This window comes from Pezoporus flaviventris, unplaced genomic scaffold (assembly GCF_033815535.1).
Source record: "Pezoporus flaviventris isolate CSIRO_AGI_PZ_B2104156 unplaced genomic scaffold, CSIRO_AGI_Pfla_v1 ptg000148l, whole genome shotgun sequence".
Classification (NCBI taxonomy): Eukaryota; Metazoa; Chordata; class Aves; order Psittaciformes; family Psittacidae; genus Pezoporus; species Pezoporus flaviventris.
Genome location: NW_026892696.1, coordinates 515300 through 528109, shown reverse-complemented (window position 1 = coordinate 528109; position 12810 = coordinate 515300). Strand labels below are relative to the sequence as shown.

The window sequence follows — 12810 nt, the reverse complement described above, 5'->3', positions numbered from 1 at the left end:
TTCTGCACAGTTGAGCTAAAAAGAAGTACAAAATGCAGTTCTCTGATTGTCGTCTTGCCAAAAGTGTCATTCTGTGTTGATATATGTCAAATGGGTGTTTGGGTATAAATCTTATCAGATGTTCTGTAGTTAAACCCAACCATATTTACTATGCCATGCGTGGGCTGTATCATATTCCTGGAATCAGAGCTGACTTGTCAAGCAAACTGTGTGTCTGACATTTCCTTTCAGAACAAAATGTCACTGCAGGTACCCTGGAGGCACAAGAGACGTGGCACTGGTTGGTCCTGCTCCCCAGCAGTGGGCTGAACTCAGACTAACTGCTCAAATTGGGTATCCTGTTGGCTTAGGGAATAGTGGCTGCCTGTCTTAATGCCAAAGGGCAGCTTGCTAGAAGTTGATATCTTTGCTAATTCAATTTGTTTGCAGCTCTTGTGTCTATGATAGCTGAAGGCTGTCTCAATAAAGCTAAGTAACTGGAAGCTTGAAGTTCATCATGACATTTCCTCTTTGCAGCGGGGAACTTCCTTAGAGGTAGGCTTTTGAGCTATTCCTCTTCTGTTGCACATCTTTCTCTGTCTCCACTTCTGAAGTCTTTGCCTAGTCTGGAGCTATTGGTCTTTTCCTAATTGTAGACTGTTTTGTCCTTACCTTGTAGTCTTGGCTGCTTTTCCTTTATTGCAGAGTCAGTCCTTAACCCCTGCCAAAGCAATCCCACTTGTAGGCCTTGTGTTTGCCTGAGGTGCCTTTCTTCCACAAGGCTCTTTTGTTAGAAACAGTTCTGGGCTAACTTCAGGCACTGCTAAGCTGGCTGGGAAATGGAAGGCAGGCAGCCTTCTCATTGTGCTTTCTCATGTTACTGCCCAAATCCTTCTTCTATTCCCCGGGGTCTGCTGCACCCACCCAAGAATTGCATTTCAGCTGTCAAAAACTGCAGTAGACCCACACTGCAGAATTATTTGTTCATGCTTAAGAGCTGTGTATTTGTTCAGGGCTTGTAAACGCTGTCATGAAGAGTCTGACAGCAGTGACAAATGAATTTCAGTTGCTGGTGCTGAGGGGAATACAACTAGCTTGAATTCTGCCTGCAGACTTGGCTGCAGCCTGTGAGTGCCCACCTCTGCTGAGGAGTACATCCAGCCTGAGCTACCATTGCTTGCATCTGCGGTTGCTGGGACAGGTTGGGCAGAGGTTTGTGAAGCTGTGGTGAGACGCTGTCAAGCTGAGGAGGCTATGGAAAGCAGGGTTTAGTTCACTTTCTGTAGCAGTTACTTTGTCATGAATTACATCATAAGTCTTGCCCCAAGAGCTTGCAATCTAATGGTATCTTACCAGCCAAAACCGTGTCTGACTAGCCAGAAATGGTTCCTTTGCTTGTAGTTATGTTCCTGTGATCAGCTCCATGGTTTGAGGTGTGAAGGACACTAGTGATAAAATGGGGTTTGAATTATACTCTGCTTGTGGAGTATGGATACGTTAGAAATACAGGTTGAATAGACAGATGTCACCTATGCTTTTCCTCCTTAAAGCGTAAAAGCTCTGTTCCTCCAAAGCAGTTATGATTTCCATGTGCTCGAGAGGAGCAGGAGTAGCAGAGTACAGATGCCATGGGCTTGCATGAAGCACCAAAAAGAATTACCTAACCTGATCAGGCTCATTTCAGGAAGCTGCCCTCCTGGCATTGAGTTATGCTTTCAACACTTCTCATGGATTTAACCTGTTAAATGATGTTCAAAATCATTTGGGGCAGCAGAATAGGCAGGTCAGTGATCTGCAGGTTTGGGTATGTTGTCATGGGCCTCATCTTTCTCTTCAGGAGAATATGAAAGGGGTATAGAGCACGTGGGGAAAAAGGATGCTGTGCAAAGCTTTTCTTTCCAATCAAAGTAACTTATAACTTGCCTACTCTCAGAAGTTCTGGACCCGAGCCTTCAGAAGGGCTTAGAAACCAGGATGTTGGTTAGGTCATAAACACAAGGGAAAAGACTTCTTTGCATAGCACTTACTGAGTTCAGAGCTCTGGCACCTTCATGTTCTGAGGGCAAGCTGAATCCAAGTTCTTCAGCCGAGAGCAGTTAGACAGCCCGCCAGCTCTGAACTTGGCCTTGCTGAAAGTGAACGCTGGGCTGCACTGAGCTTGATGGCTTCAGCTATTTTACCCTGTTTCTCAATACACTTATGGTGGGGGAAAAACACAACCCATTATTTCTTTTAAGGCAGCCCTATTTCAAGTGAATTTGCTACTGTTTGATGTAGAAATAGATTTAGCAGCATTAATAGCCTTGGATGCACTGGGAAGTGGAAGACTTCCAAGGATTTATTTCTGGTTTTCCTTCACTTGCCTAGCTGTGAGATTGAAAGGAACTGAAGTTTGTAATAGGTGGTGCCCTTCTTCAAGGACAGGAGAGCTTTTAAGTGCTTTCTCTAACAGGAAGATGTATAAAATACTGTGAAAACCCCCAACAGCTGCCTCATGTGCTGTGTTACACCTCCCTGAATAAGTATCTTGTGTCTTTGTTAATGGACTTCTGTGTTTGGGGCTGGGTGCAAGTGGAGGTCCAGAGCTTATCCAAGTATCAAAATACACTTTAGATTTAAAACTGGCTTTTTAGTGCAGTGTTGTTTCCAAGAATAAGTGCTGCAGGGGTGTATGACTCCTAGCTATGGAGCTGAGAATGTGTTTAATGCTGCTGTGAATATTGCACAATTATATGTAGAATCTCCTGCTGTATTAAAAGCACCATAATTTTCTCTCTAAAGGAATGCAGGCCTGGCTGTTGCTTTTACTTGGTGTTGTTGAACTCTTGTGACATTATGCATGGCTTTTGTTGAAACACCTTGTGTGGTCAGGAACAAAACACAGATGAACTTGCAGATGATTTTTGTTGTGGTTGCAGTAACAGGCTGGAGCATCTTTTTAGGTGTGTGTAATCGGGAGGCATAATTATACAATGGTTTGCTGTGTAGTGAGTCCTTTTAGTAATTCCCTTCACAAGCAGTTGCTGCTGTTCAAAGGTCTGCATGCCGTTTTAAGCAGAGCACAAGTCTGGAATAGGACTTTAATATTAAACTCTCCTTTATAATGTTCCTTTATAATGAAACACCCAAGTATTAACAGTGCAAAGGGTACAAGTTCTGCTGTGCAGTGACTTTTCCTGTATCCTCTAGAGCACTGCTAGAGGTTCAAGGGTACAAACTTCTCCGTTGCTCTGATGTTTGGGAAATGTGATGCTGCGGTGGCTGACTTGTAGCAAGGAGAATCTGTGGAGAGGATGTTGCTTGCAACAGGCAAGAAACATGACTTCATTCAAGTGCTGCTGCTGCTGTGTTACAGCCAGGCTTTAATGGAATCAGACGTTCCCATTAAATTAATAGGTTTTACATGGAGCCCATCAACTAACATTTAATTTGCTTCAGTAAGAAGTCAGGGCATGTGGGATCAAAATGGTCTGTGCTTGGGATCGTCTGGGAGAATCCCTCTATTTAGAGCGTCTTAAAAATGCCCACTGAAACAAGAGGTGGCATTTGTGAATAAGCAAATTAATGCAATCTTAGATTTAATATAGTGCTAAACTAAGCCTGGACATGAAAATGATCTCTTAAGCAAGGATTTTAAAAGCAGAGAGAATGGATTCTATGATTTTGTTTGCTTAACAAAATAAAGGTTTCATGGAGTTGTTAAATGAAATCCATCTTGCATGGTCTGGTTCTTTTAAGCTAATGAAAACATGCAGACAGCTATTTGTATTTATATTCCTAAACTGCCATTCCAGTCTTGGAAATGGTTTAGGGAGATTGTAGATGCAGGTTTTTTCTTTCAGTTAGGAAATATCCTTGCAAACGGTTCAATAGAGACTGATGCTGCAGCAGAACTTCAGTATTGTGAAGGTTTCTCTATACCTTTGCTTAGAAAGGTTGGCCCAGGTGATCCTTGATATCCCTTCCAACATGGTGTTCTGTAATTCTATATGACACCTGTCCAGAAAGTCTTGAACATGATGCTTTCTTATCCCCAACTATCACACCCTGCTCAGATTTTGTTTTGGCAGATCCCAGGATTAGGCTCTGGATCCTTTTGTATGGGAATCCAAGTTTGGACATCTGGGCCGTTAAGTCAATGCCAATGAAATCAGTGTATAATAACCAGAGTTATAAACTGTAATGTTGATAGTTATTATCTAGGTGGTGGAGAAGGGGATTAGTGGGCATGTTACTACAGACCCACGGTGAGAGGTGGCGTGTAACAACCGTGAGTAATGCAAAGTGATTAAATCGCTTAGGCTGGTGCACGCTAAGTGTTAAATCTCGTGCCAGCGCCGGCCAGCTTTGCCATTCGGGGTTCCTGTAAACAATGTATGGGCGTCAGAACGATCCCAACATGCACAAAGAATGAGCAGTGTTGCCGCAAAGGAGCGGGAGTGGGCAGCTCTGGACGTGTCATTACTTGGCCCTGCCATAGCATGGGTGTTTTATTCCGTCTTCTTGCAGGTGTGGTACATCAGAGAAGGCATCTTAGATGCTTCGTGTCCAACAGATGAGCAAGGCTGGGTGCATCTTGTGCCAAAAGTGGAACAGTGGTGTTTTAGCATGCAAGAAGAAACAGTTACGCTGTTCCCTGAAGTAGTGCTGATGGTTGGTCTGTTCAGTGGGTTTGTTTTCAGGAATTACTGTCAGTAATTTGATGGGCATTGTTCAAACTAACGCTTTAGTTTCCTTTTGCGGACTGAAGCACTCATAAACTATTAGGTTTTCCTTTCTGCTGCTGCTCTTGTCCCCATAAACTGGTGGGAAGATGCTGCAGCTTTGGAGTTGGTACCTGAGAGACGGGCATGGAAGAAGCCTGGACCACTGTAACTGTTTTCTGTTGTTCTGTTTGGGGTTTTTTTTCTCAGCATGGCTGTACAAAACTCCCAGGAAGAAGGATCTTGTCTTCCTCCCTAAAGAGGTTTTTCTTATGGGAAAATGATGTTGTCATTCAGTGCTACTTGAGGAATAGTTGCTTCCTTGGGGGAGGATGCTTTTTATAGAAGAAATAATGTAGTTGATACCATCAGGCATCATTAACTGCTCTACTTGTGCCTTTCTGCCTTGAGCAAAAACCTACTTAAACCAGTGTGTTTATGCCCGGTGTATTTTGTAAGCGTGTTTTGTTGTCTAAGCAATACCATACTCACACCTAAAAATCCTGGGGCTGAAAGGAAACTACTGAGCAATATTTGGAAAGAAAACTTCCCTAAAACTAACTTTCTTTTCCAAAGAGGTTTTGTGAATTGCTGCTGTGGGCGCTTCTCTTCGCTGGTCACTATTCCTGAGCTTGCCTTGGCACAGGGAAAGGAGAAAGATACTTGTGTTCATCGATGCAGGTATTCAGGGAGTGGGAAAGTGGCTCGAAGCTTGTTGTGTCAACAAGCTCAGTTTAATTTCAGGGCTGTTAGACCTGAAAACTTAGAGAAGCTTTTAAGTGACATTATCCGGTTCCTGGGCTGTCTCCATGGGCTTTCTTGGGTGCAGGAGCTGATGTTAGTATGGGTGAACTGGTAGCTACTCTTCCGATTTCAAAGGAAACACACAAGTTTGTGGTGTGACTCAGCTTTACGAGAACACTGCTTTAAGCTGTGCTAATCCCAGCTGACTATTCATGTGTTTTGTTTGTCTAATATCCCTGTAATGTAGCTATTCCCGTTAAAGAAAGCCAGCAGCCTTTGTTCTCCTCTAAGCTATGTAAGACACGACTGCAGAAGTAGTTTGGGGCCCGAAGCTGCAATGACTGAATGCTGCTGGAATGTAATGTGTCACATCTGGTAAAAGGGGAATAGATCCATAGCTCCTAGAATCCCTTTATTTGGGGGTGGGTTGGAGCTAAAACTTTCTTGGAAGATGGGAAAGAAGGAAAAAAGCTTGGTTAGGTTTGGAATCTGTATTACTGGTGTTAAAGAAATAAAGTAAAACAAGAAACTGACGTCTGGTAAATTTAGATGGCACCGTGGGTCAGAAAATAGATTTTTGGGATGCAATCGATGCATCTGAGCCAAGAAATCAGTGTATTTGAGAGCAGCAGGAGCAGCTGGCTGGGTAATACCCTGCAGCAAGTATGTGAAGTCTGCTGGGTTTTTAGCCTACAGTGTGTGCAGCCATTTCTCTTTGGGATTACAGTCCCCGTTGTGCTGCTTCTCCCATGCTTATCCAGCTGAGGAGTTACCTGCCCACTCTGCTTTGTGCTGCAGAAGGGATAATCAGGTGGTGCTTCCCTCTTCCTTGGGATGAAGGAAGGCTCTGGTCCCCTTCATGGACATGCATGCAGCATGGCATCACTGGTTCTGTTTGCTAGGAAGTAGAAGGCACCTGCAGCCTGCTGGGTGGAACAGCATCTTCTGCTTTTAGATGGTAACTAAAGAGGAAGATACTGACCAGTATAAATGACCAGGAGAATAGTTTAGTGTCTTGAATATGAAAGATGTCAGAGCTATAGTTAGCATCTTCTCAGTGGCACACTGACTCCTCACTGCTGCATTTGCTGGAGTGTGTAGTAAGTAGCACAGCTGCCAAGGTTCCTTTTAAAGCCCTGTATGTCACAACAAATACAGGATGATCATATGAATGAGCAATCTTTCTATTATCTCACTTCCTTGGAAGTTGAAATGGAGAATTAATCCTCTGCTCCATTGTCATCCTCTACCTTCCTGTCCATTTCCTCCCTCTCTTCATTACAAATAGTCTCCCGAGGTTTATGTGTGAGGAGAAAGTAAGATTGGCATTTTTAGCTGTTAAATGAGGTTAATCAGCTTGGTGGTGGGTGGGAGAAATGTGCTCTGAGGTTCAGGATGTGATATGAATGTTTCTAGCAGGACCTTCATGTCAATCCAGTGCAAACTTCTTTGTTAGGCAGGAACTTTTGGGTTAAAAATGGCCTTGCTTTGTCGTTCTTATAACGAACACCACAGGAGTTGTGGAGAGGCTCTGTGTGTGTGTGTGTGTGTGTGTGTGTAAAAAGAGGGGATCCTTTTGCTCTTGAAGACACCAGGAGTGTGATGGAAGGGAATTAGGGTCGTAAATCCCTGTGCTGCAAAATGGCACAAAGGGAAAAAAGAAAGGAACTCCTGGAATTTCTGCAGGATAAGGAAGGTCTGGGTCCGAGCAGACTTTGAGATGTGTAATTCTGGCAGCAGCCCAGCGTGGCTGGACTGCTGAGGAGGAATGCTAATCCTTTTCCCTAGCTTTTGGCAGAGGCTGCAAAACCACGCAGTTATGTTTTCCCTCTGCAGAATGCACTGTGAGGATGCAGACTGTACAGCAGGCAAACCTGGATGAAGGCAGGCGTCCTCATTGCAACAGTGCAAACCTGGAGAAGCAGCGTATCAATTTCTGCAGTGTCTGCTTGACTTCCAGCCCTAAACGACAGCCTGATGGCAGAGAGACCAGGAGGAATGACTGAAGCCATGCAACACTCCTCCTGTAACAGAAGGAGCCCATCTTCCAGACTGCAAATCCATTTGCTTTAATTTCACCTTGCTGCCTCTAATATTAAAATCTGGATAACAGATTTTAATATCCAGTTACTATTTTTATAGAAATATGTGGAATTAGTAGTGAAAAAACCAAATAGGAAATGCAAATACGAGCTAAAACATTCGATGACAAATGCAAATTTCAACCTAAATATTTTCCTTTGCTTGGCAATAAATCGTTGCTGCTAAAAAGATGCACACAAGGCTTCCTGCGTAAGGCAAACTGTATGACAGGGAATCCACATGTCATGATGTTGGAGATTCCTGCCCCACAGCAGCAGGAAGGAGCGGATGTAGGCAGCATGTCATCATGGCACCCTGCTCCTCCGAGCTGCTGCTGCATTAAGATGTAAAACCCCTTCAGGTGCCTGTGACAGCTCCTGAAGACAGCAAACTGCAATAGCACTGTGCCTGCCTGCATCCTTCCTGCTGAAATGGTCCCCCCTGGCTTCCATTTCAGATGGGATTAAATTTGCACTTGGAATGAGGAGATGTATCGAGTGGCACAGTGATTACGTATGCATGAAACCAGCTGCCTCAGTGGGAATATCCTGCAATCTACCCATCACCAGGTTCCTTTGTGGTTTGAAAATAGGATGGAATGATGCATTTTAGCAGATTTAACCTTGCATTTGTAAGAATCCTTTGATTTAATAGATTTCTGGGCTGTGGTTTCCCATCTTCAGTTGGGCTATAAAATGTGTTGAAGTGGCAACAGGAATTACCATGATGGGACTCAGTTTTTCATCATGTGCTATCCAAAGTTTCTCTTCCAGGGGTGTAATTCCTGTTGTTACAGTAGACAGGACAACTGTCATGTGGCACCACTGCCCATTCAAAAAGAGGGACACATGCTTTACTTCCTCTCTTCCCCCAAATCAAACCATATCAGTGTGTATGAATGGGTATCATGTTTTCAAGAGTTTAGCTTTCGAGTTAGTATGGTCAAATAGTGCTTTTTGCTCCTTAAAGGGTTTTGATGTTGAAAAAGGGGAACTGTTGGATATTTTTACACTTAATCCAACAAGGAACTCAAATATAACGATGCTCATAGTATGAGGTTTAATTACACAGTTTGTAATTCCTTTTCTTCTGCCCATTCAGTACTGCAGCAGAGTAAGTGTGTGTTCCCTCCCTTCAAGGATGCTTCTCTAAGTACTCCTTGCAATGATGGTGCTGGGAAATGATTGAGGCATGTAGATTATTGAGGTTTTTGATATCAAAAGCACATTAAGGTATGAATTGATTGGGCTGAGCAGATGAATAGTACAGCTGCTGAGTCACATGATTTACCTTCAGCTGATTCTTCTTGCACTGAAAATGGCCCACTTTTATTTGCAACCAAGTATTACATAGGAGAGCAGGAAGAGTAGTGATCCCAATGAAAATGGATTTAGCTTTTAGTCTCCTACAAGACTTAATGTTCCCATTCTAAGGGTGTACAAGTGTGGGGGACCATCTGCTTTACATTTCAAGTAACTGTCATCATCCTACAGCTACCAGAAAACTTGTGATTTTGAGGGGGAAAAACCAGTTAACACTTTGCCTGCAAATCTTATCTTTCAGATGGGAAGAGGAATTCACAAGAAGAATGAGTCTGGAATCTATGGTAGAAACCTTACGAGAGGTAAGCTTTGAACAGCATGTATTGAAAAGTACAGGTTTTCTCTGTGCCTTTTATTATGGTGGTAATAACTTGCATTTGTCTTTTAAAAATCTTTCTTCTAGCTAAAGCAGCTGACTGCATTGCTCTGTGCTAGAGAATAGTGTTAATGTTTGGAAGCTGAAGCAGGGAGGTGCTGAAGTCTGACAAAGTGAAGCCTGGGGTGGTGACAAGCCTTATCAGCCCTGTTCAGGTTAAGTGAGGAAGCATATATTGACCTCTTAGCCCTTAGTTCTTTGTGTGTTTTCTCTTGCAGGAGGCGCAGGAAGCCGAAGCTCTCCAGGAGGAGTTAAATGAAAAGATTGAAAGACTGAAAGCAGAACTCGTGGTCTTTAAGGGTCTGATGAGTGATGTAAGTACACTGGAGAGCGGAGTGGCCAACTCCCACTGCCTTTGTGAAATGCGTGTGTCATGCAAATGGCTTCATTCATAAAAAGGTTATGGTCTTAGTGAGTGCTGCTTTGTAGTTAGCATTTATGGCTGCCTTTATGATCTAATGCATCAGGCAGATCACCCTGCCCCCTGCTTCCTGTCTGGTCTGTGTAGAGATGCATTAACTTTGCTGCTTAGCCCATAACGCGGACTCTTCCCTCCCTTCCCTGTTCTCCGCAGCTGGCAGTGCCGGCATTCACATCTGCAGCCATGGCACAAACGTTGGAGACCTCGCAGGTCAGGGTGAAGGATTCGTCACTGAGCAGCACCGTGTACTGCTAACAGGAGGGATTCTGGTCCGAGTCACACGAGAGAGTTGTGTTCAGAGAGGGAGCACACTTCATGTATTTCCCAGATCCCTTTGGGAAAGCTCGGAGTGTCACTGGTTCGAGTATCTGGCTTTGTTTCCAGTGCTGCTTTTCTGTGTCTCCTTAGATCCTGACTTCACTTCAAGGCTGGGGATCTTTTAGGCTACGACTGAATAATTTAACTGGTTTGAGTTGGAAAGGACCCTAAAGCTCATCCAGTTCCAGCCCCTGGCATGGGCAGGGACACCTTCCACTAGAGCAGCTTGCTCCAAGCCCCATCCAACCTGGCTTTGAATACTTACACTTAGACGTACTGAGAGCGTGTACTCATGCAAGTATCTAGGAAGATAAGCCAGGTGAACATTAAGTTAGGTGCTGTTCTCTATAAGACTGAAGTAGTGCTGATGCCAGTTGTCTAATGAATAGGTCTTATTATGCTTATTTATTCAGTAATTTTGCATAGAATTGCTTCCTTCTGACTTCACATAAACTTGCAGAACCTGCTCCCTGGTGTCAAATCCATTCTCTCAGGGCCACTAGATCTGTTCGTGTGAAATTTGCCAATTAGCTGTCTCTTCATCTGGTGTTTAATCGAGGACAGGCATGCTTGGTTAGAGGCAGTGTGAAAGGGAGAAGCTCCTTAGGGTTGCATCACTGTGGTGACGTTTTCACTGAGGAAGAAGTGGTGCTCCGTGTGTACAAAAAGGGTGGTGATGAAGGCAAACATCCTCCTCAGCTTGCTCTCAAGTGTGCTTTGGGCTTTGCAAGCCCTGTAAGACAGGAGAGCATAAGGAAAGCAGTGAGAAGGCTTGTTTTGAATCTCGCTGTCTAAATATTTAGAGCAGAGAAATGCAAGATGTTGGCATGTGGCTCTTGCCTTCCTGTGGGTAAGAATCGCTGGTACCTATCAACTGAGAGAGTGTTTCAGAGTGTGTCACTGTTTAAAGACCTCTTTTTCTCAGTGTGGTTGTAAAACGGAGATCTCTAGCTTCTCCAAAGGTGGTTGACAAGGGCTGGAGAAGAACTCTTCTAATGACTTAAAACCAAAAGCAAACTACACCAACCAAACAAACCTAACCCCACAGTTTTCATCTTGGAAAGGGGATTTGGTATTTAAGCATGCTCTGCAGAGAGTGTTTCTGCTTTTCTGGTCACAGAGGAAGCATTGCCCAGCCATTGAAGTGGTACTTTCTAGCAGAGCAAGTCTTGTCTAGGCTGGAAAATACGCTTTTTGCTTTAATGTTTCTTCCTAAGGAGCCAGCTGTACTGTCTGAGTGGGAGTATCTTGTGTAAATGATGTTTATGGTTACTGCCCAGAGTGAAGTAAGACAAGATGTTTCTCAAATAGAACTTTTGCTAGGCTGGAAGCCAGGTTAATGCCACGAGGAGTGGTTTGTGTGTCACAAGTTTTCATGGATCTCTTTAGATCCAGTCTTGATTTCATGTTTCTGTGGTATGTATAAAGTTGCTGTGTAACCTGGGGTCTGTTTTAAAAGCATCTTCCTCTTGCAGGCACAGCTTTTCTGTCTGAAAGGAAGGGAACTGTTGCATACTCCCCAGGTCTTAGATTTTATTCTGTCATGCACAATCTCAACAGGGTTTTTTCTCTTCCCTTTTTAAAGCTTTATCGTCCCGTACAACTTGCCTGTCGCCACATCTAGCAGTTGTTTTGGGGTGGGGATAGGTTTTTCAGTGACAGAACACTCTGCAACTTTATTAGGTTCAGATATGAATGTTATTTGTTAGCTGTCTAGTCCATTTAGATTGTCCATGTACTGCCTTTCCCGGAGAGCAAGATGTAATATTGTGTAAGAGTGGTATGCCCTGGGGTTAGAGAGATACTGTGGGGTATCTCTTCTTTCCTGAACTGTATAATAATAGAGGATAATCACTACTGTCCTTCCTGCAGCCCATGACAGACCTGGACACAAAGATTCAAGAAAAGGCCATGAAGGTGGACATGGACATCTGTCGGCGAATCGATATCACAGCCAAGCTGTGTGATGTAGCGCAGCAGCGCAACTCTGAAGACGTTTCCAAGATATTCCAGGTGATTAGGCCATGAATTTTCCATAGGGCAGGACAAGGAGTGAGGGGACAAGAGGGAGCAGCGTTGAGGAGCGTGGTCCAGGTCATTTGCCTTCTCTTGACATTTCTCTGTGCAGGTGTATTTTCTTCTTTCTCACTCTTGGAATATAGCTCTCTTCTCCAGTATTAAGAGCACAACATATAAAATAAGAAGCCTTGGGATGACCTTTAAGGCACACTGTTAGTCTGATGCTAGTCTACAATGAATGCAGGGAAAAAAGCATTACAGGGTGTAGGTTTGTATAAATGGCTTCCTCACATTTGTTCCCTCCATAAGTGAAGGGTTTTAAGCTTTTACAACTGTCATCTGAATGTTCTTATTTCTGGCTCAAGCTCCGAGGCCAGAAATAACACTTCTGTGATGGTGAGCTATGACTGCTTTGAACTAGAAACTCCCCTTGCTTTCATTGAGCTAATGTGGCTCCTTGGTGCTAGTAGGAAAGTGATTTAATTTGCTCCAAAAGCAAGCAGTTACGGCTCTGTGTGGAGCAAACCTGTAACTCCTGATGCAGCTGGTCTTCTGTCCCAACTGCACTTTCAATTGTGATTAACCCAGCTTCCTCCTACTGTGATCTAAGCGTGTCTTTGAGTAGAGCTGCCATGTCTTTCTGCTCAAAGGTAACTGCAGAGCACTTTTGGTCAAGCATGCAGTGGTTAAAATGATCATCATGGAGAACAATACCAGTAAGGGATGGTTTATATGCTGAGCAGAGGACAAGCTAAAGTAGGCTGGGAGTGGACTGTGTGTTTGTGACTCTGTGCCACAGTCTGTGAATATCTTTCATGTTCACAGCCCTCAGATGAAGAAGTGATC

General features: G+C 43.8%; 1 protein-coding gene across 2 annotated transcripts in view; it reads left to right on the top strand.

The window, feature by feature from the left end:
• Positions 1 to 12810, top strand: part of IFFO2 (intermediate filament family orphan 2) — a 40578-nt gene that overhangs the window by 16173 nt on the left and 11595 nt on the right. The window contains exons 2-4 of one of the 2 annotated variants that reach the window (XM_061479406.1): positions 9072 to 9132; positions 9425 to 9520; positions 11818 to 11958. In XM_061479406.1, the coding sequence (XP_061335390.1) occupies positions 9072 to 9132; positions 9425 to 9520; positions 11818 to 11958 (298 nt within the window). The remainder of the gene's footprint in view (positions 1 to 9071; positions 9133 to 9424; positions 9521 to 11817; positions 11959 to 12810) is intronic. The other variant, XM_061479407.1, reaches the window with a different exon arrangement.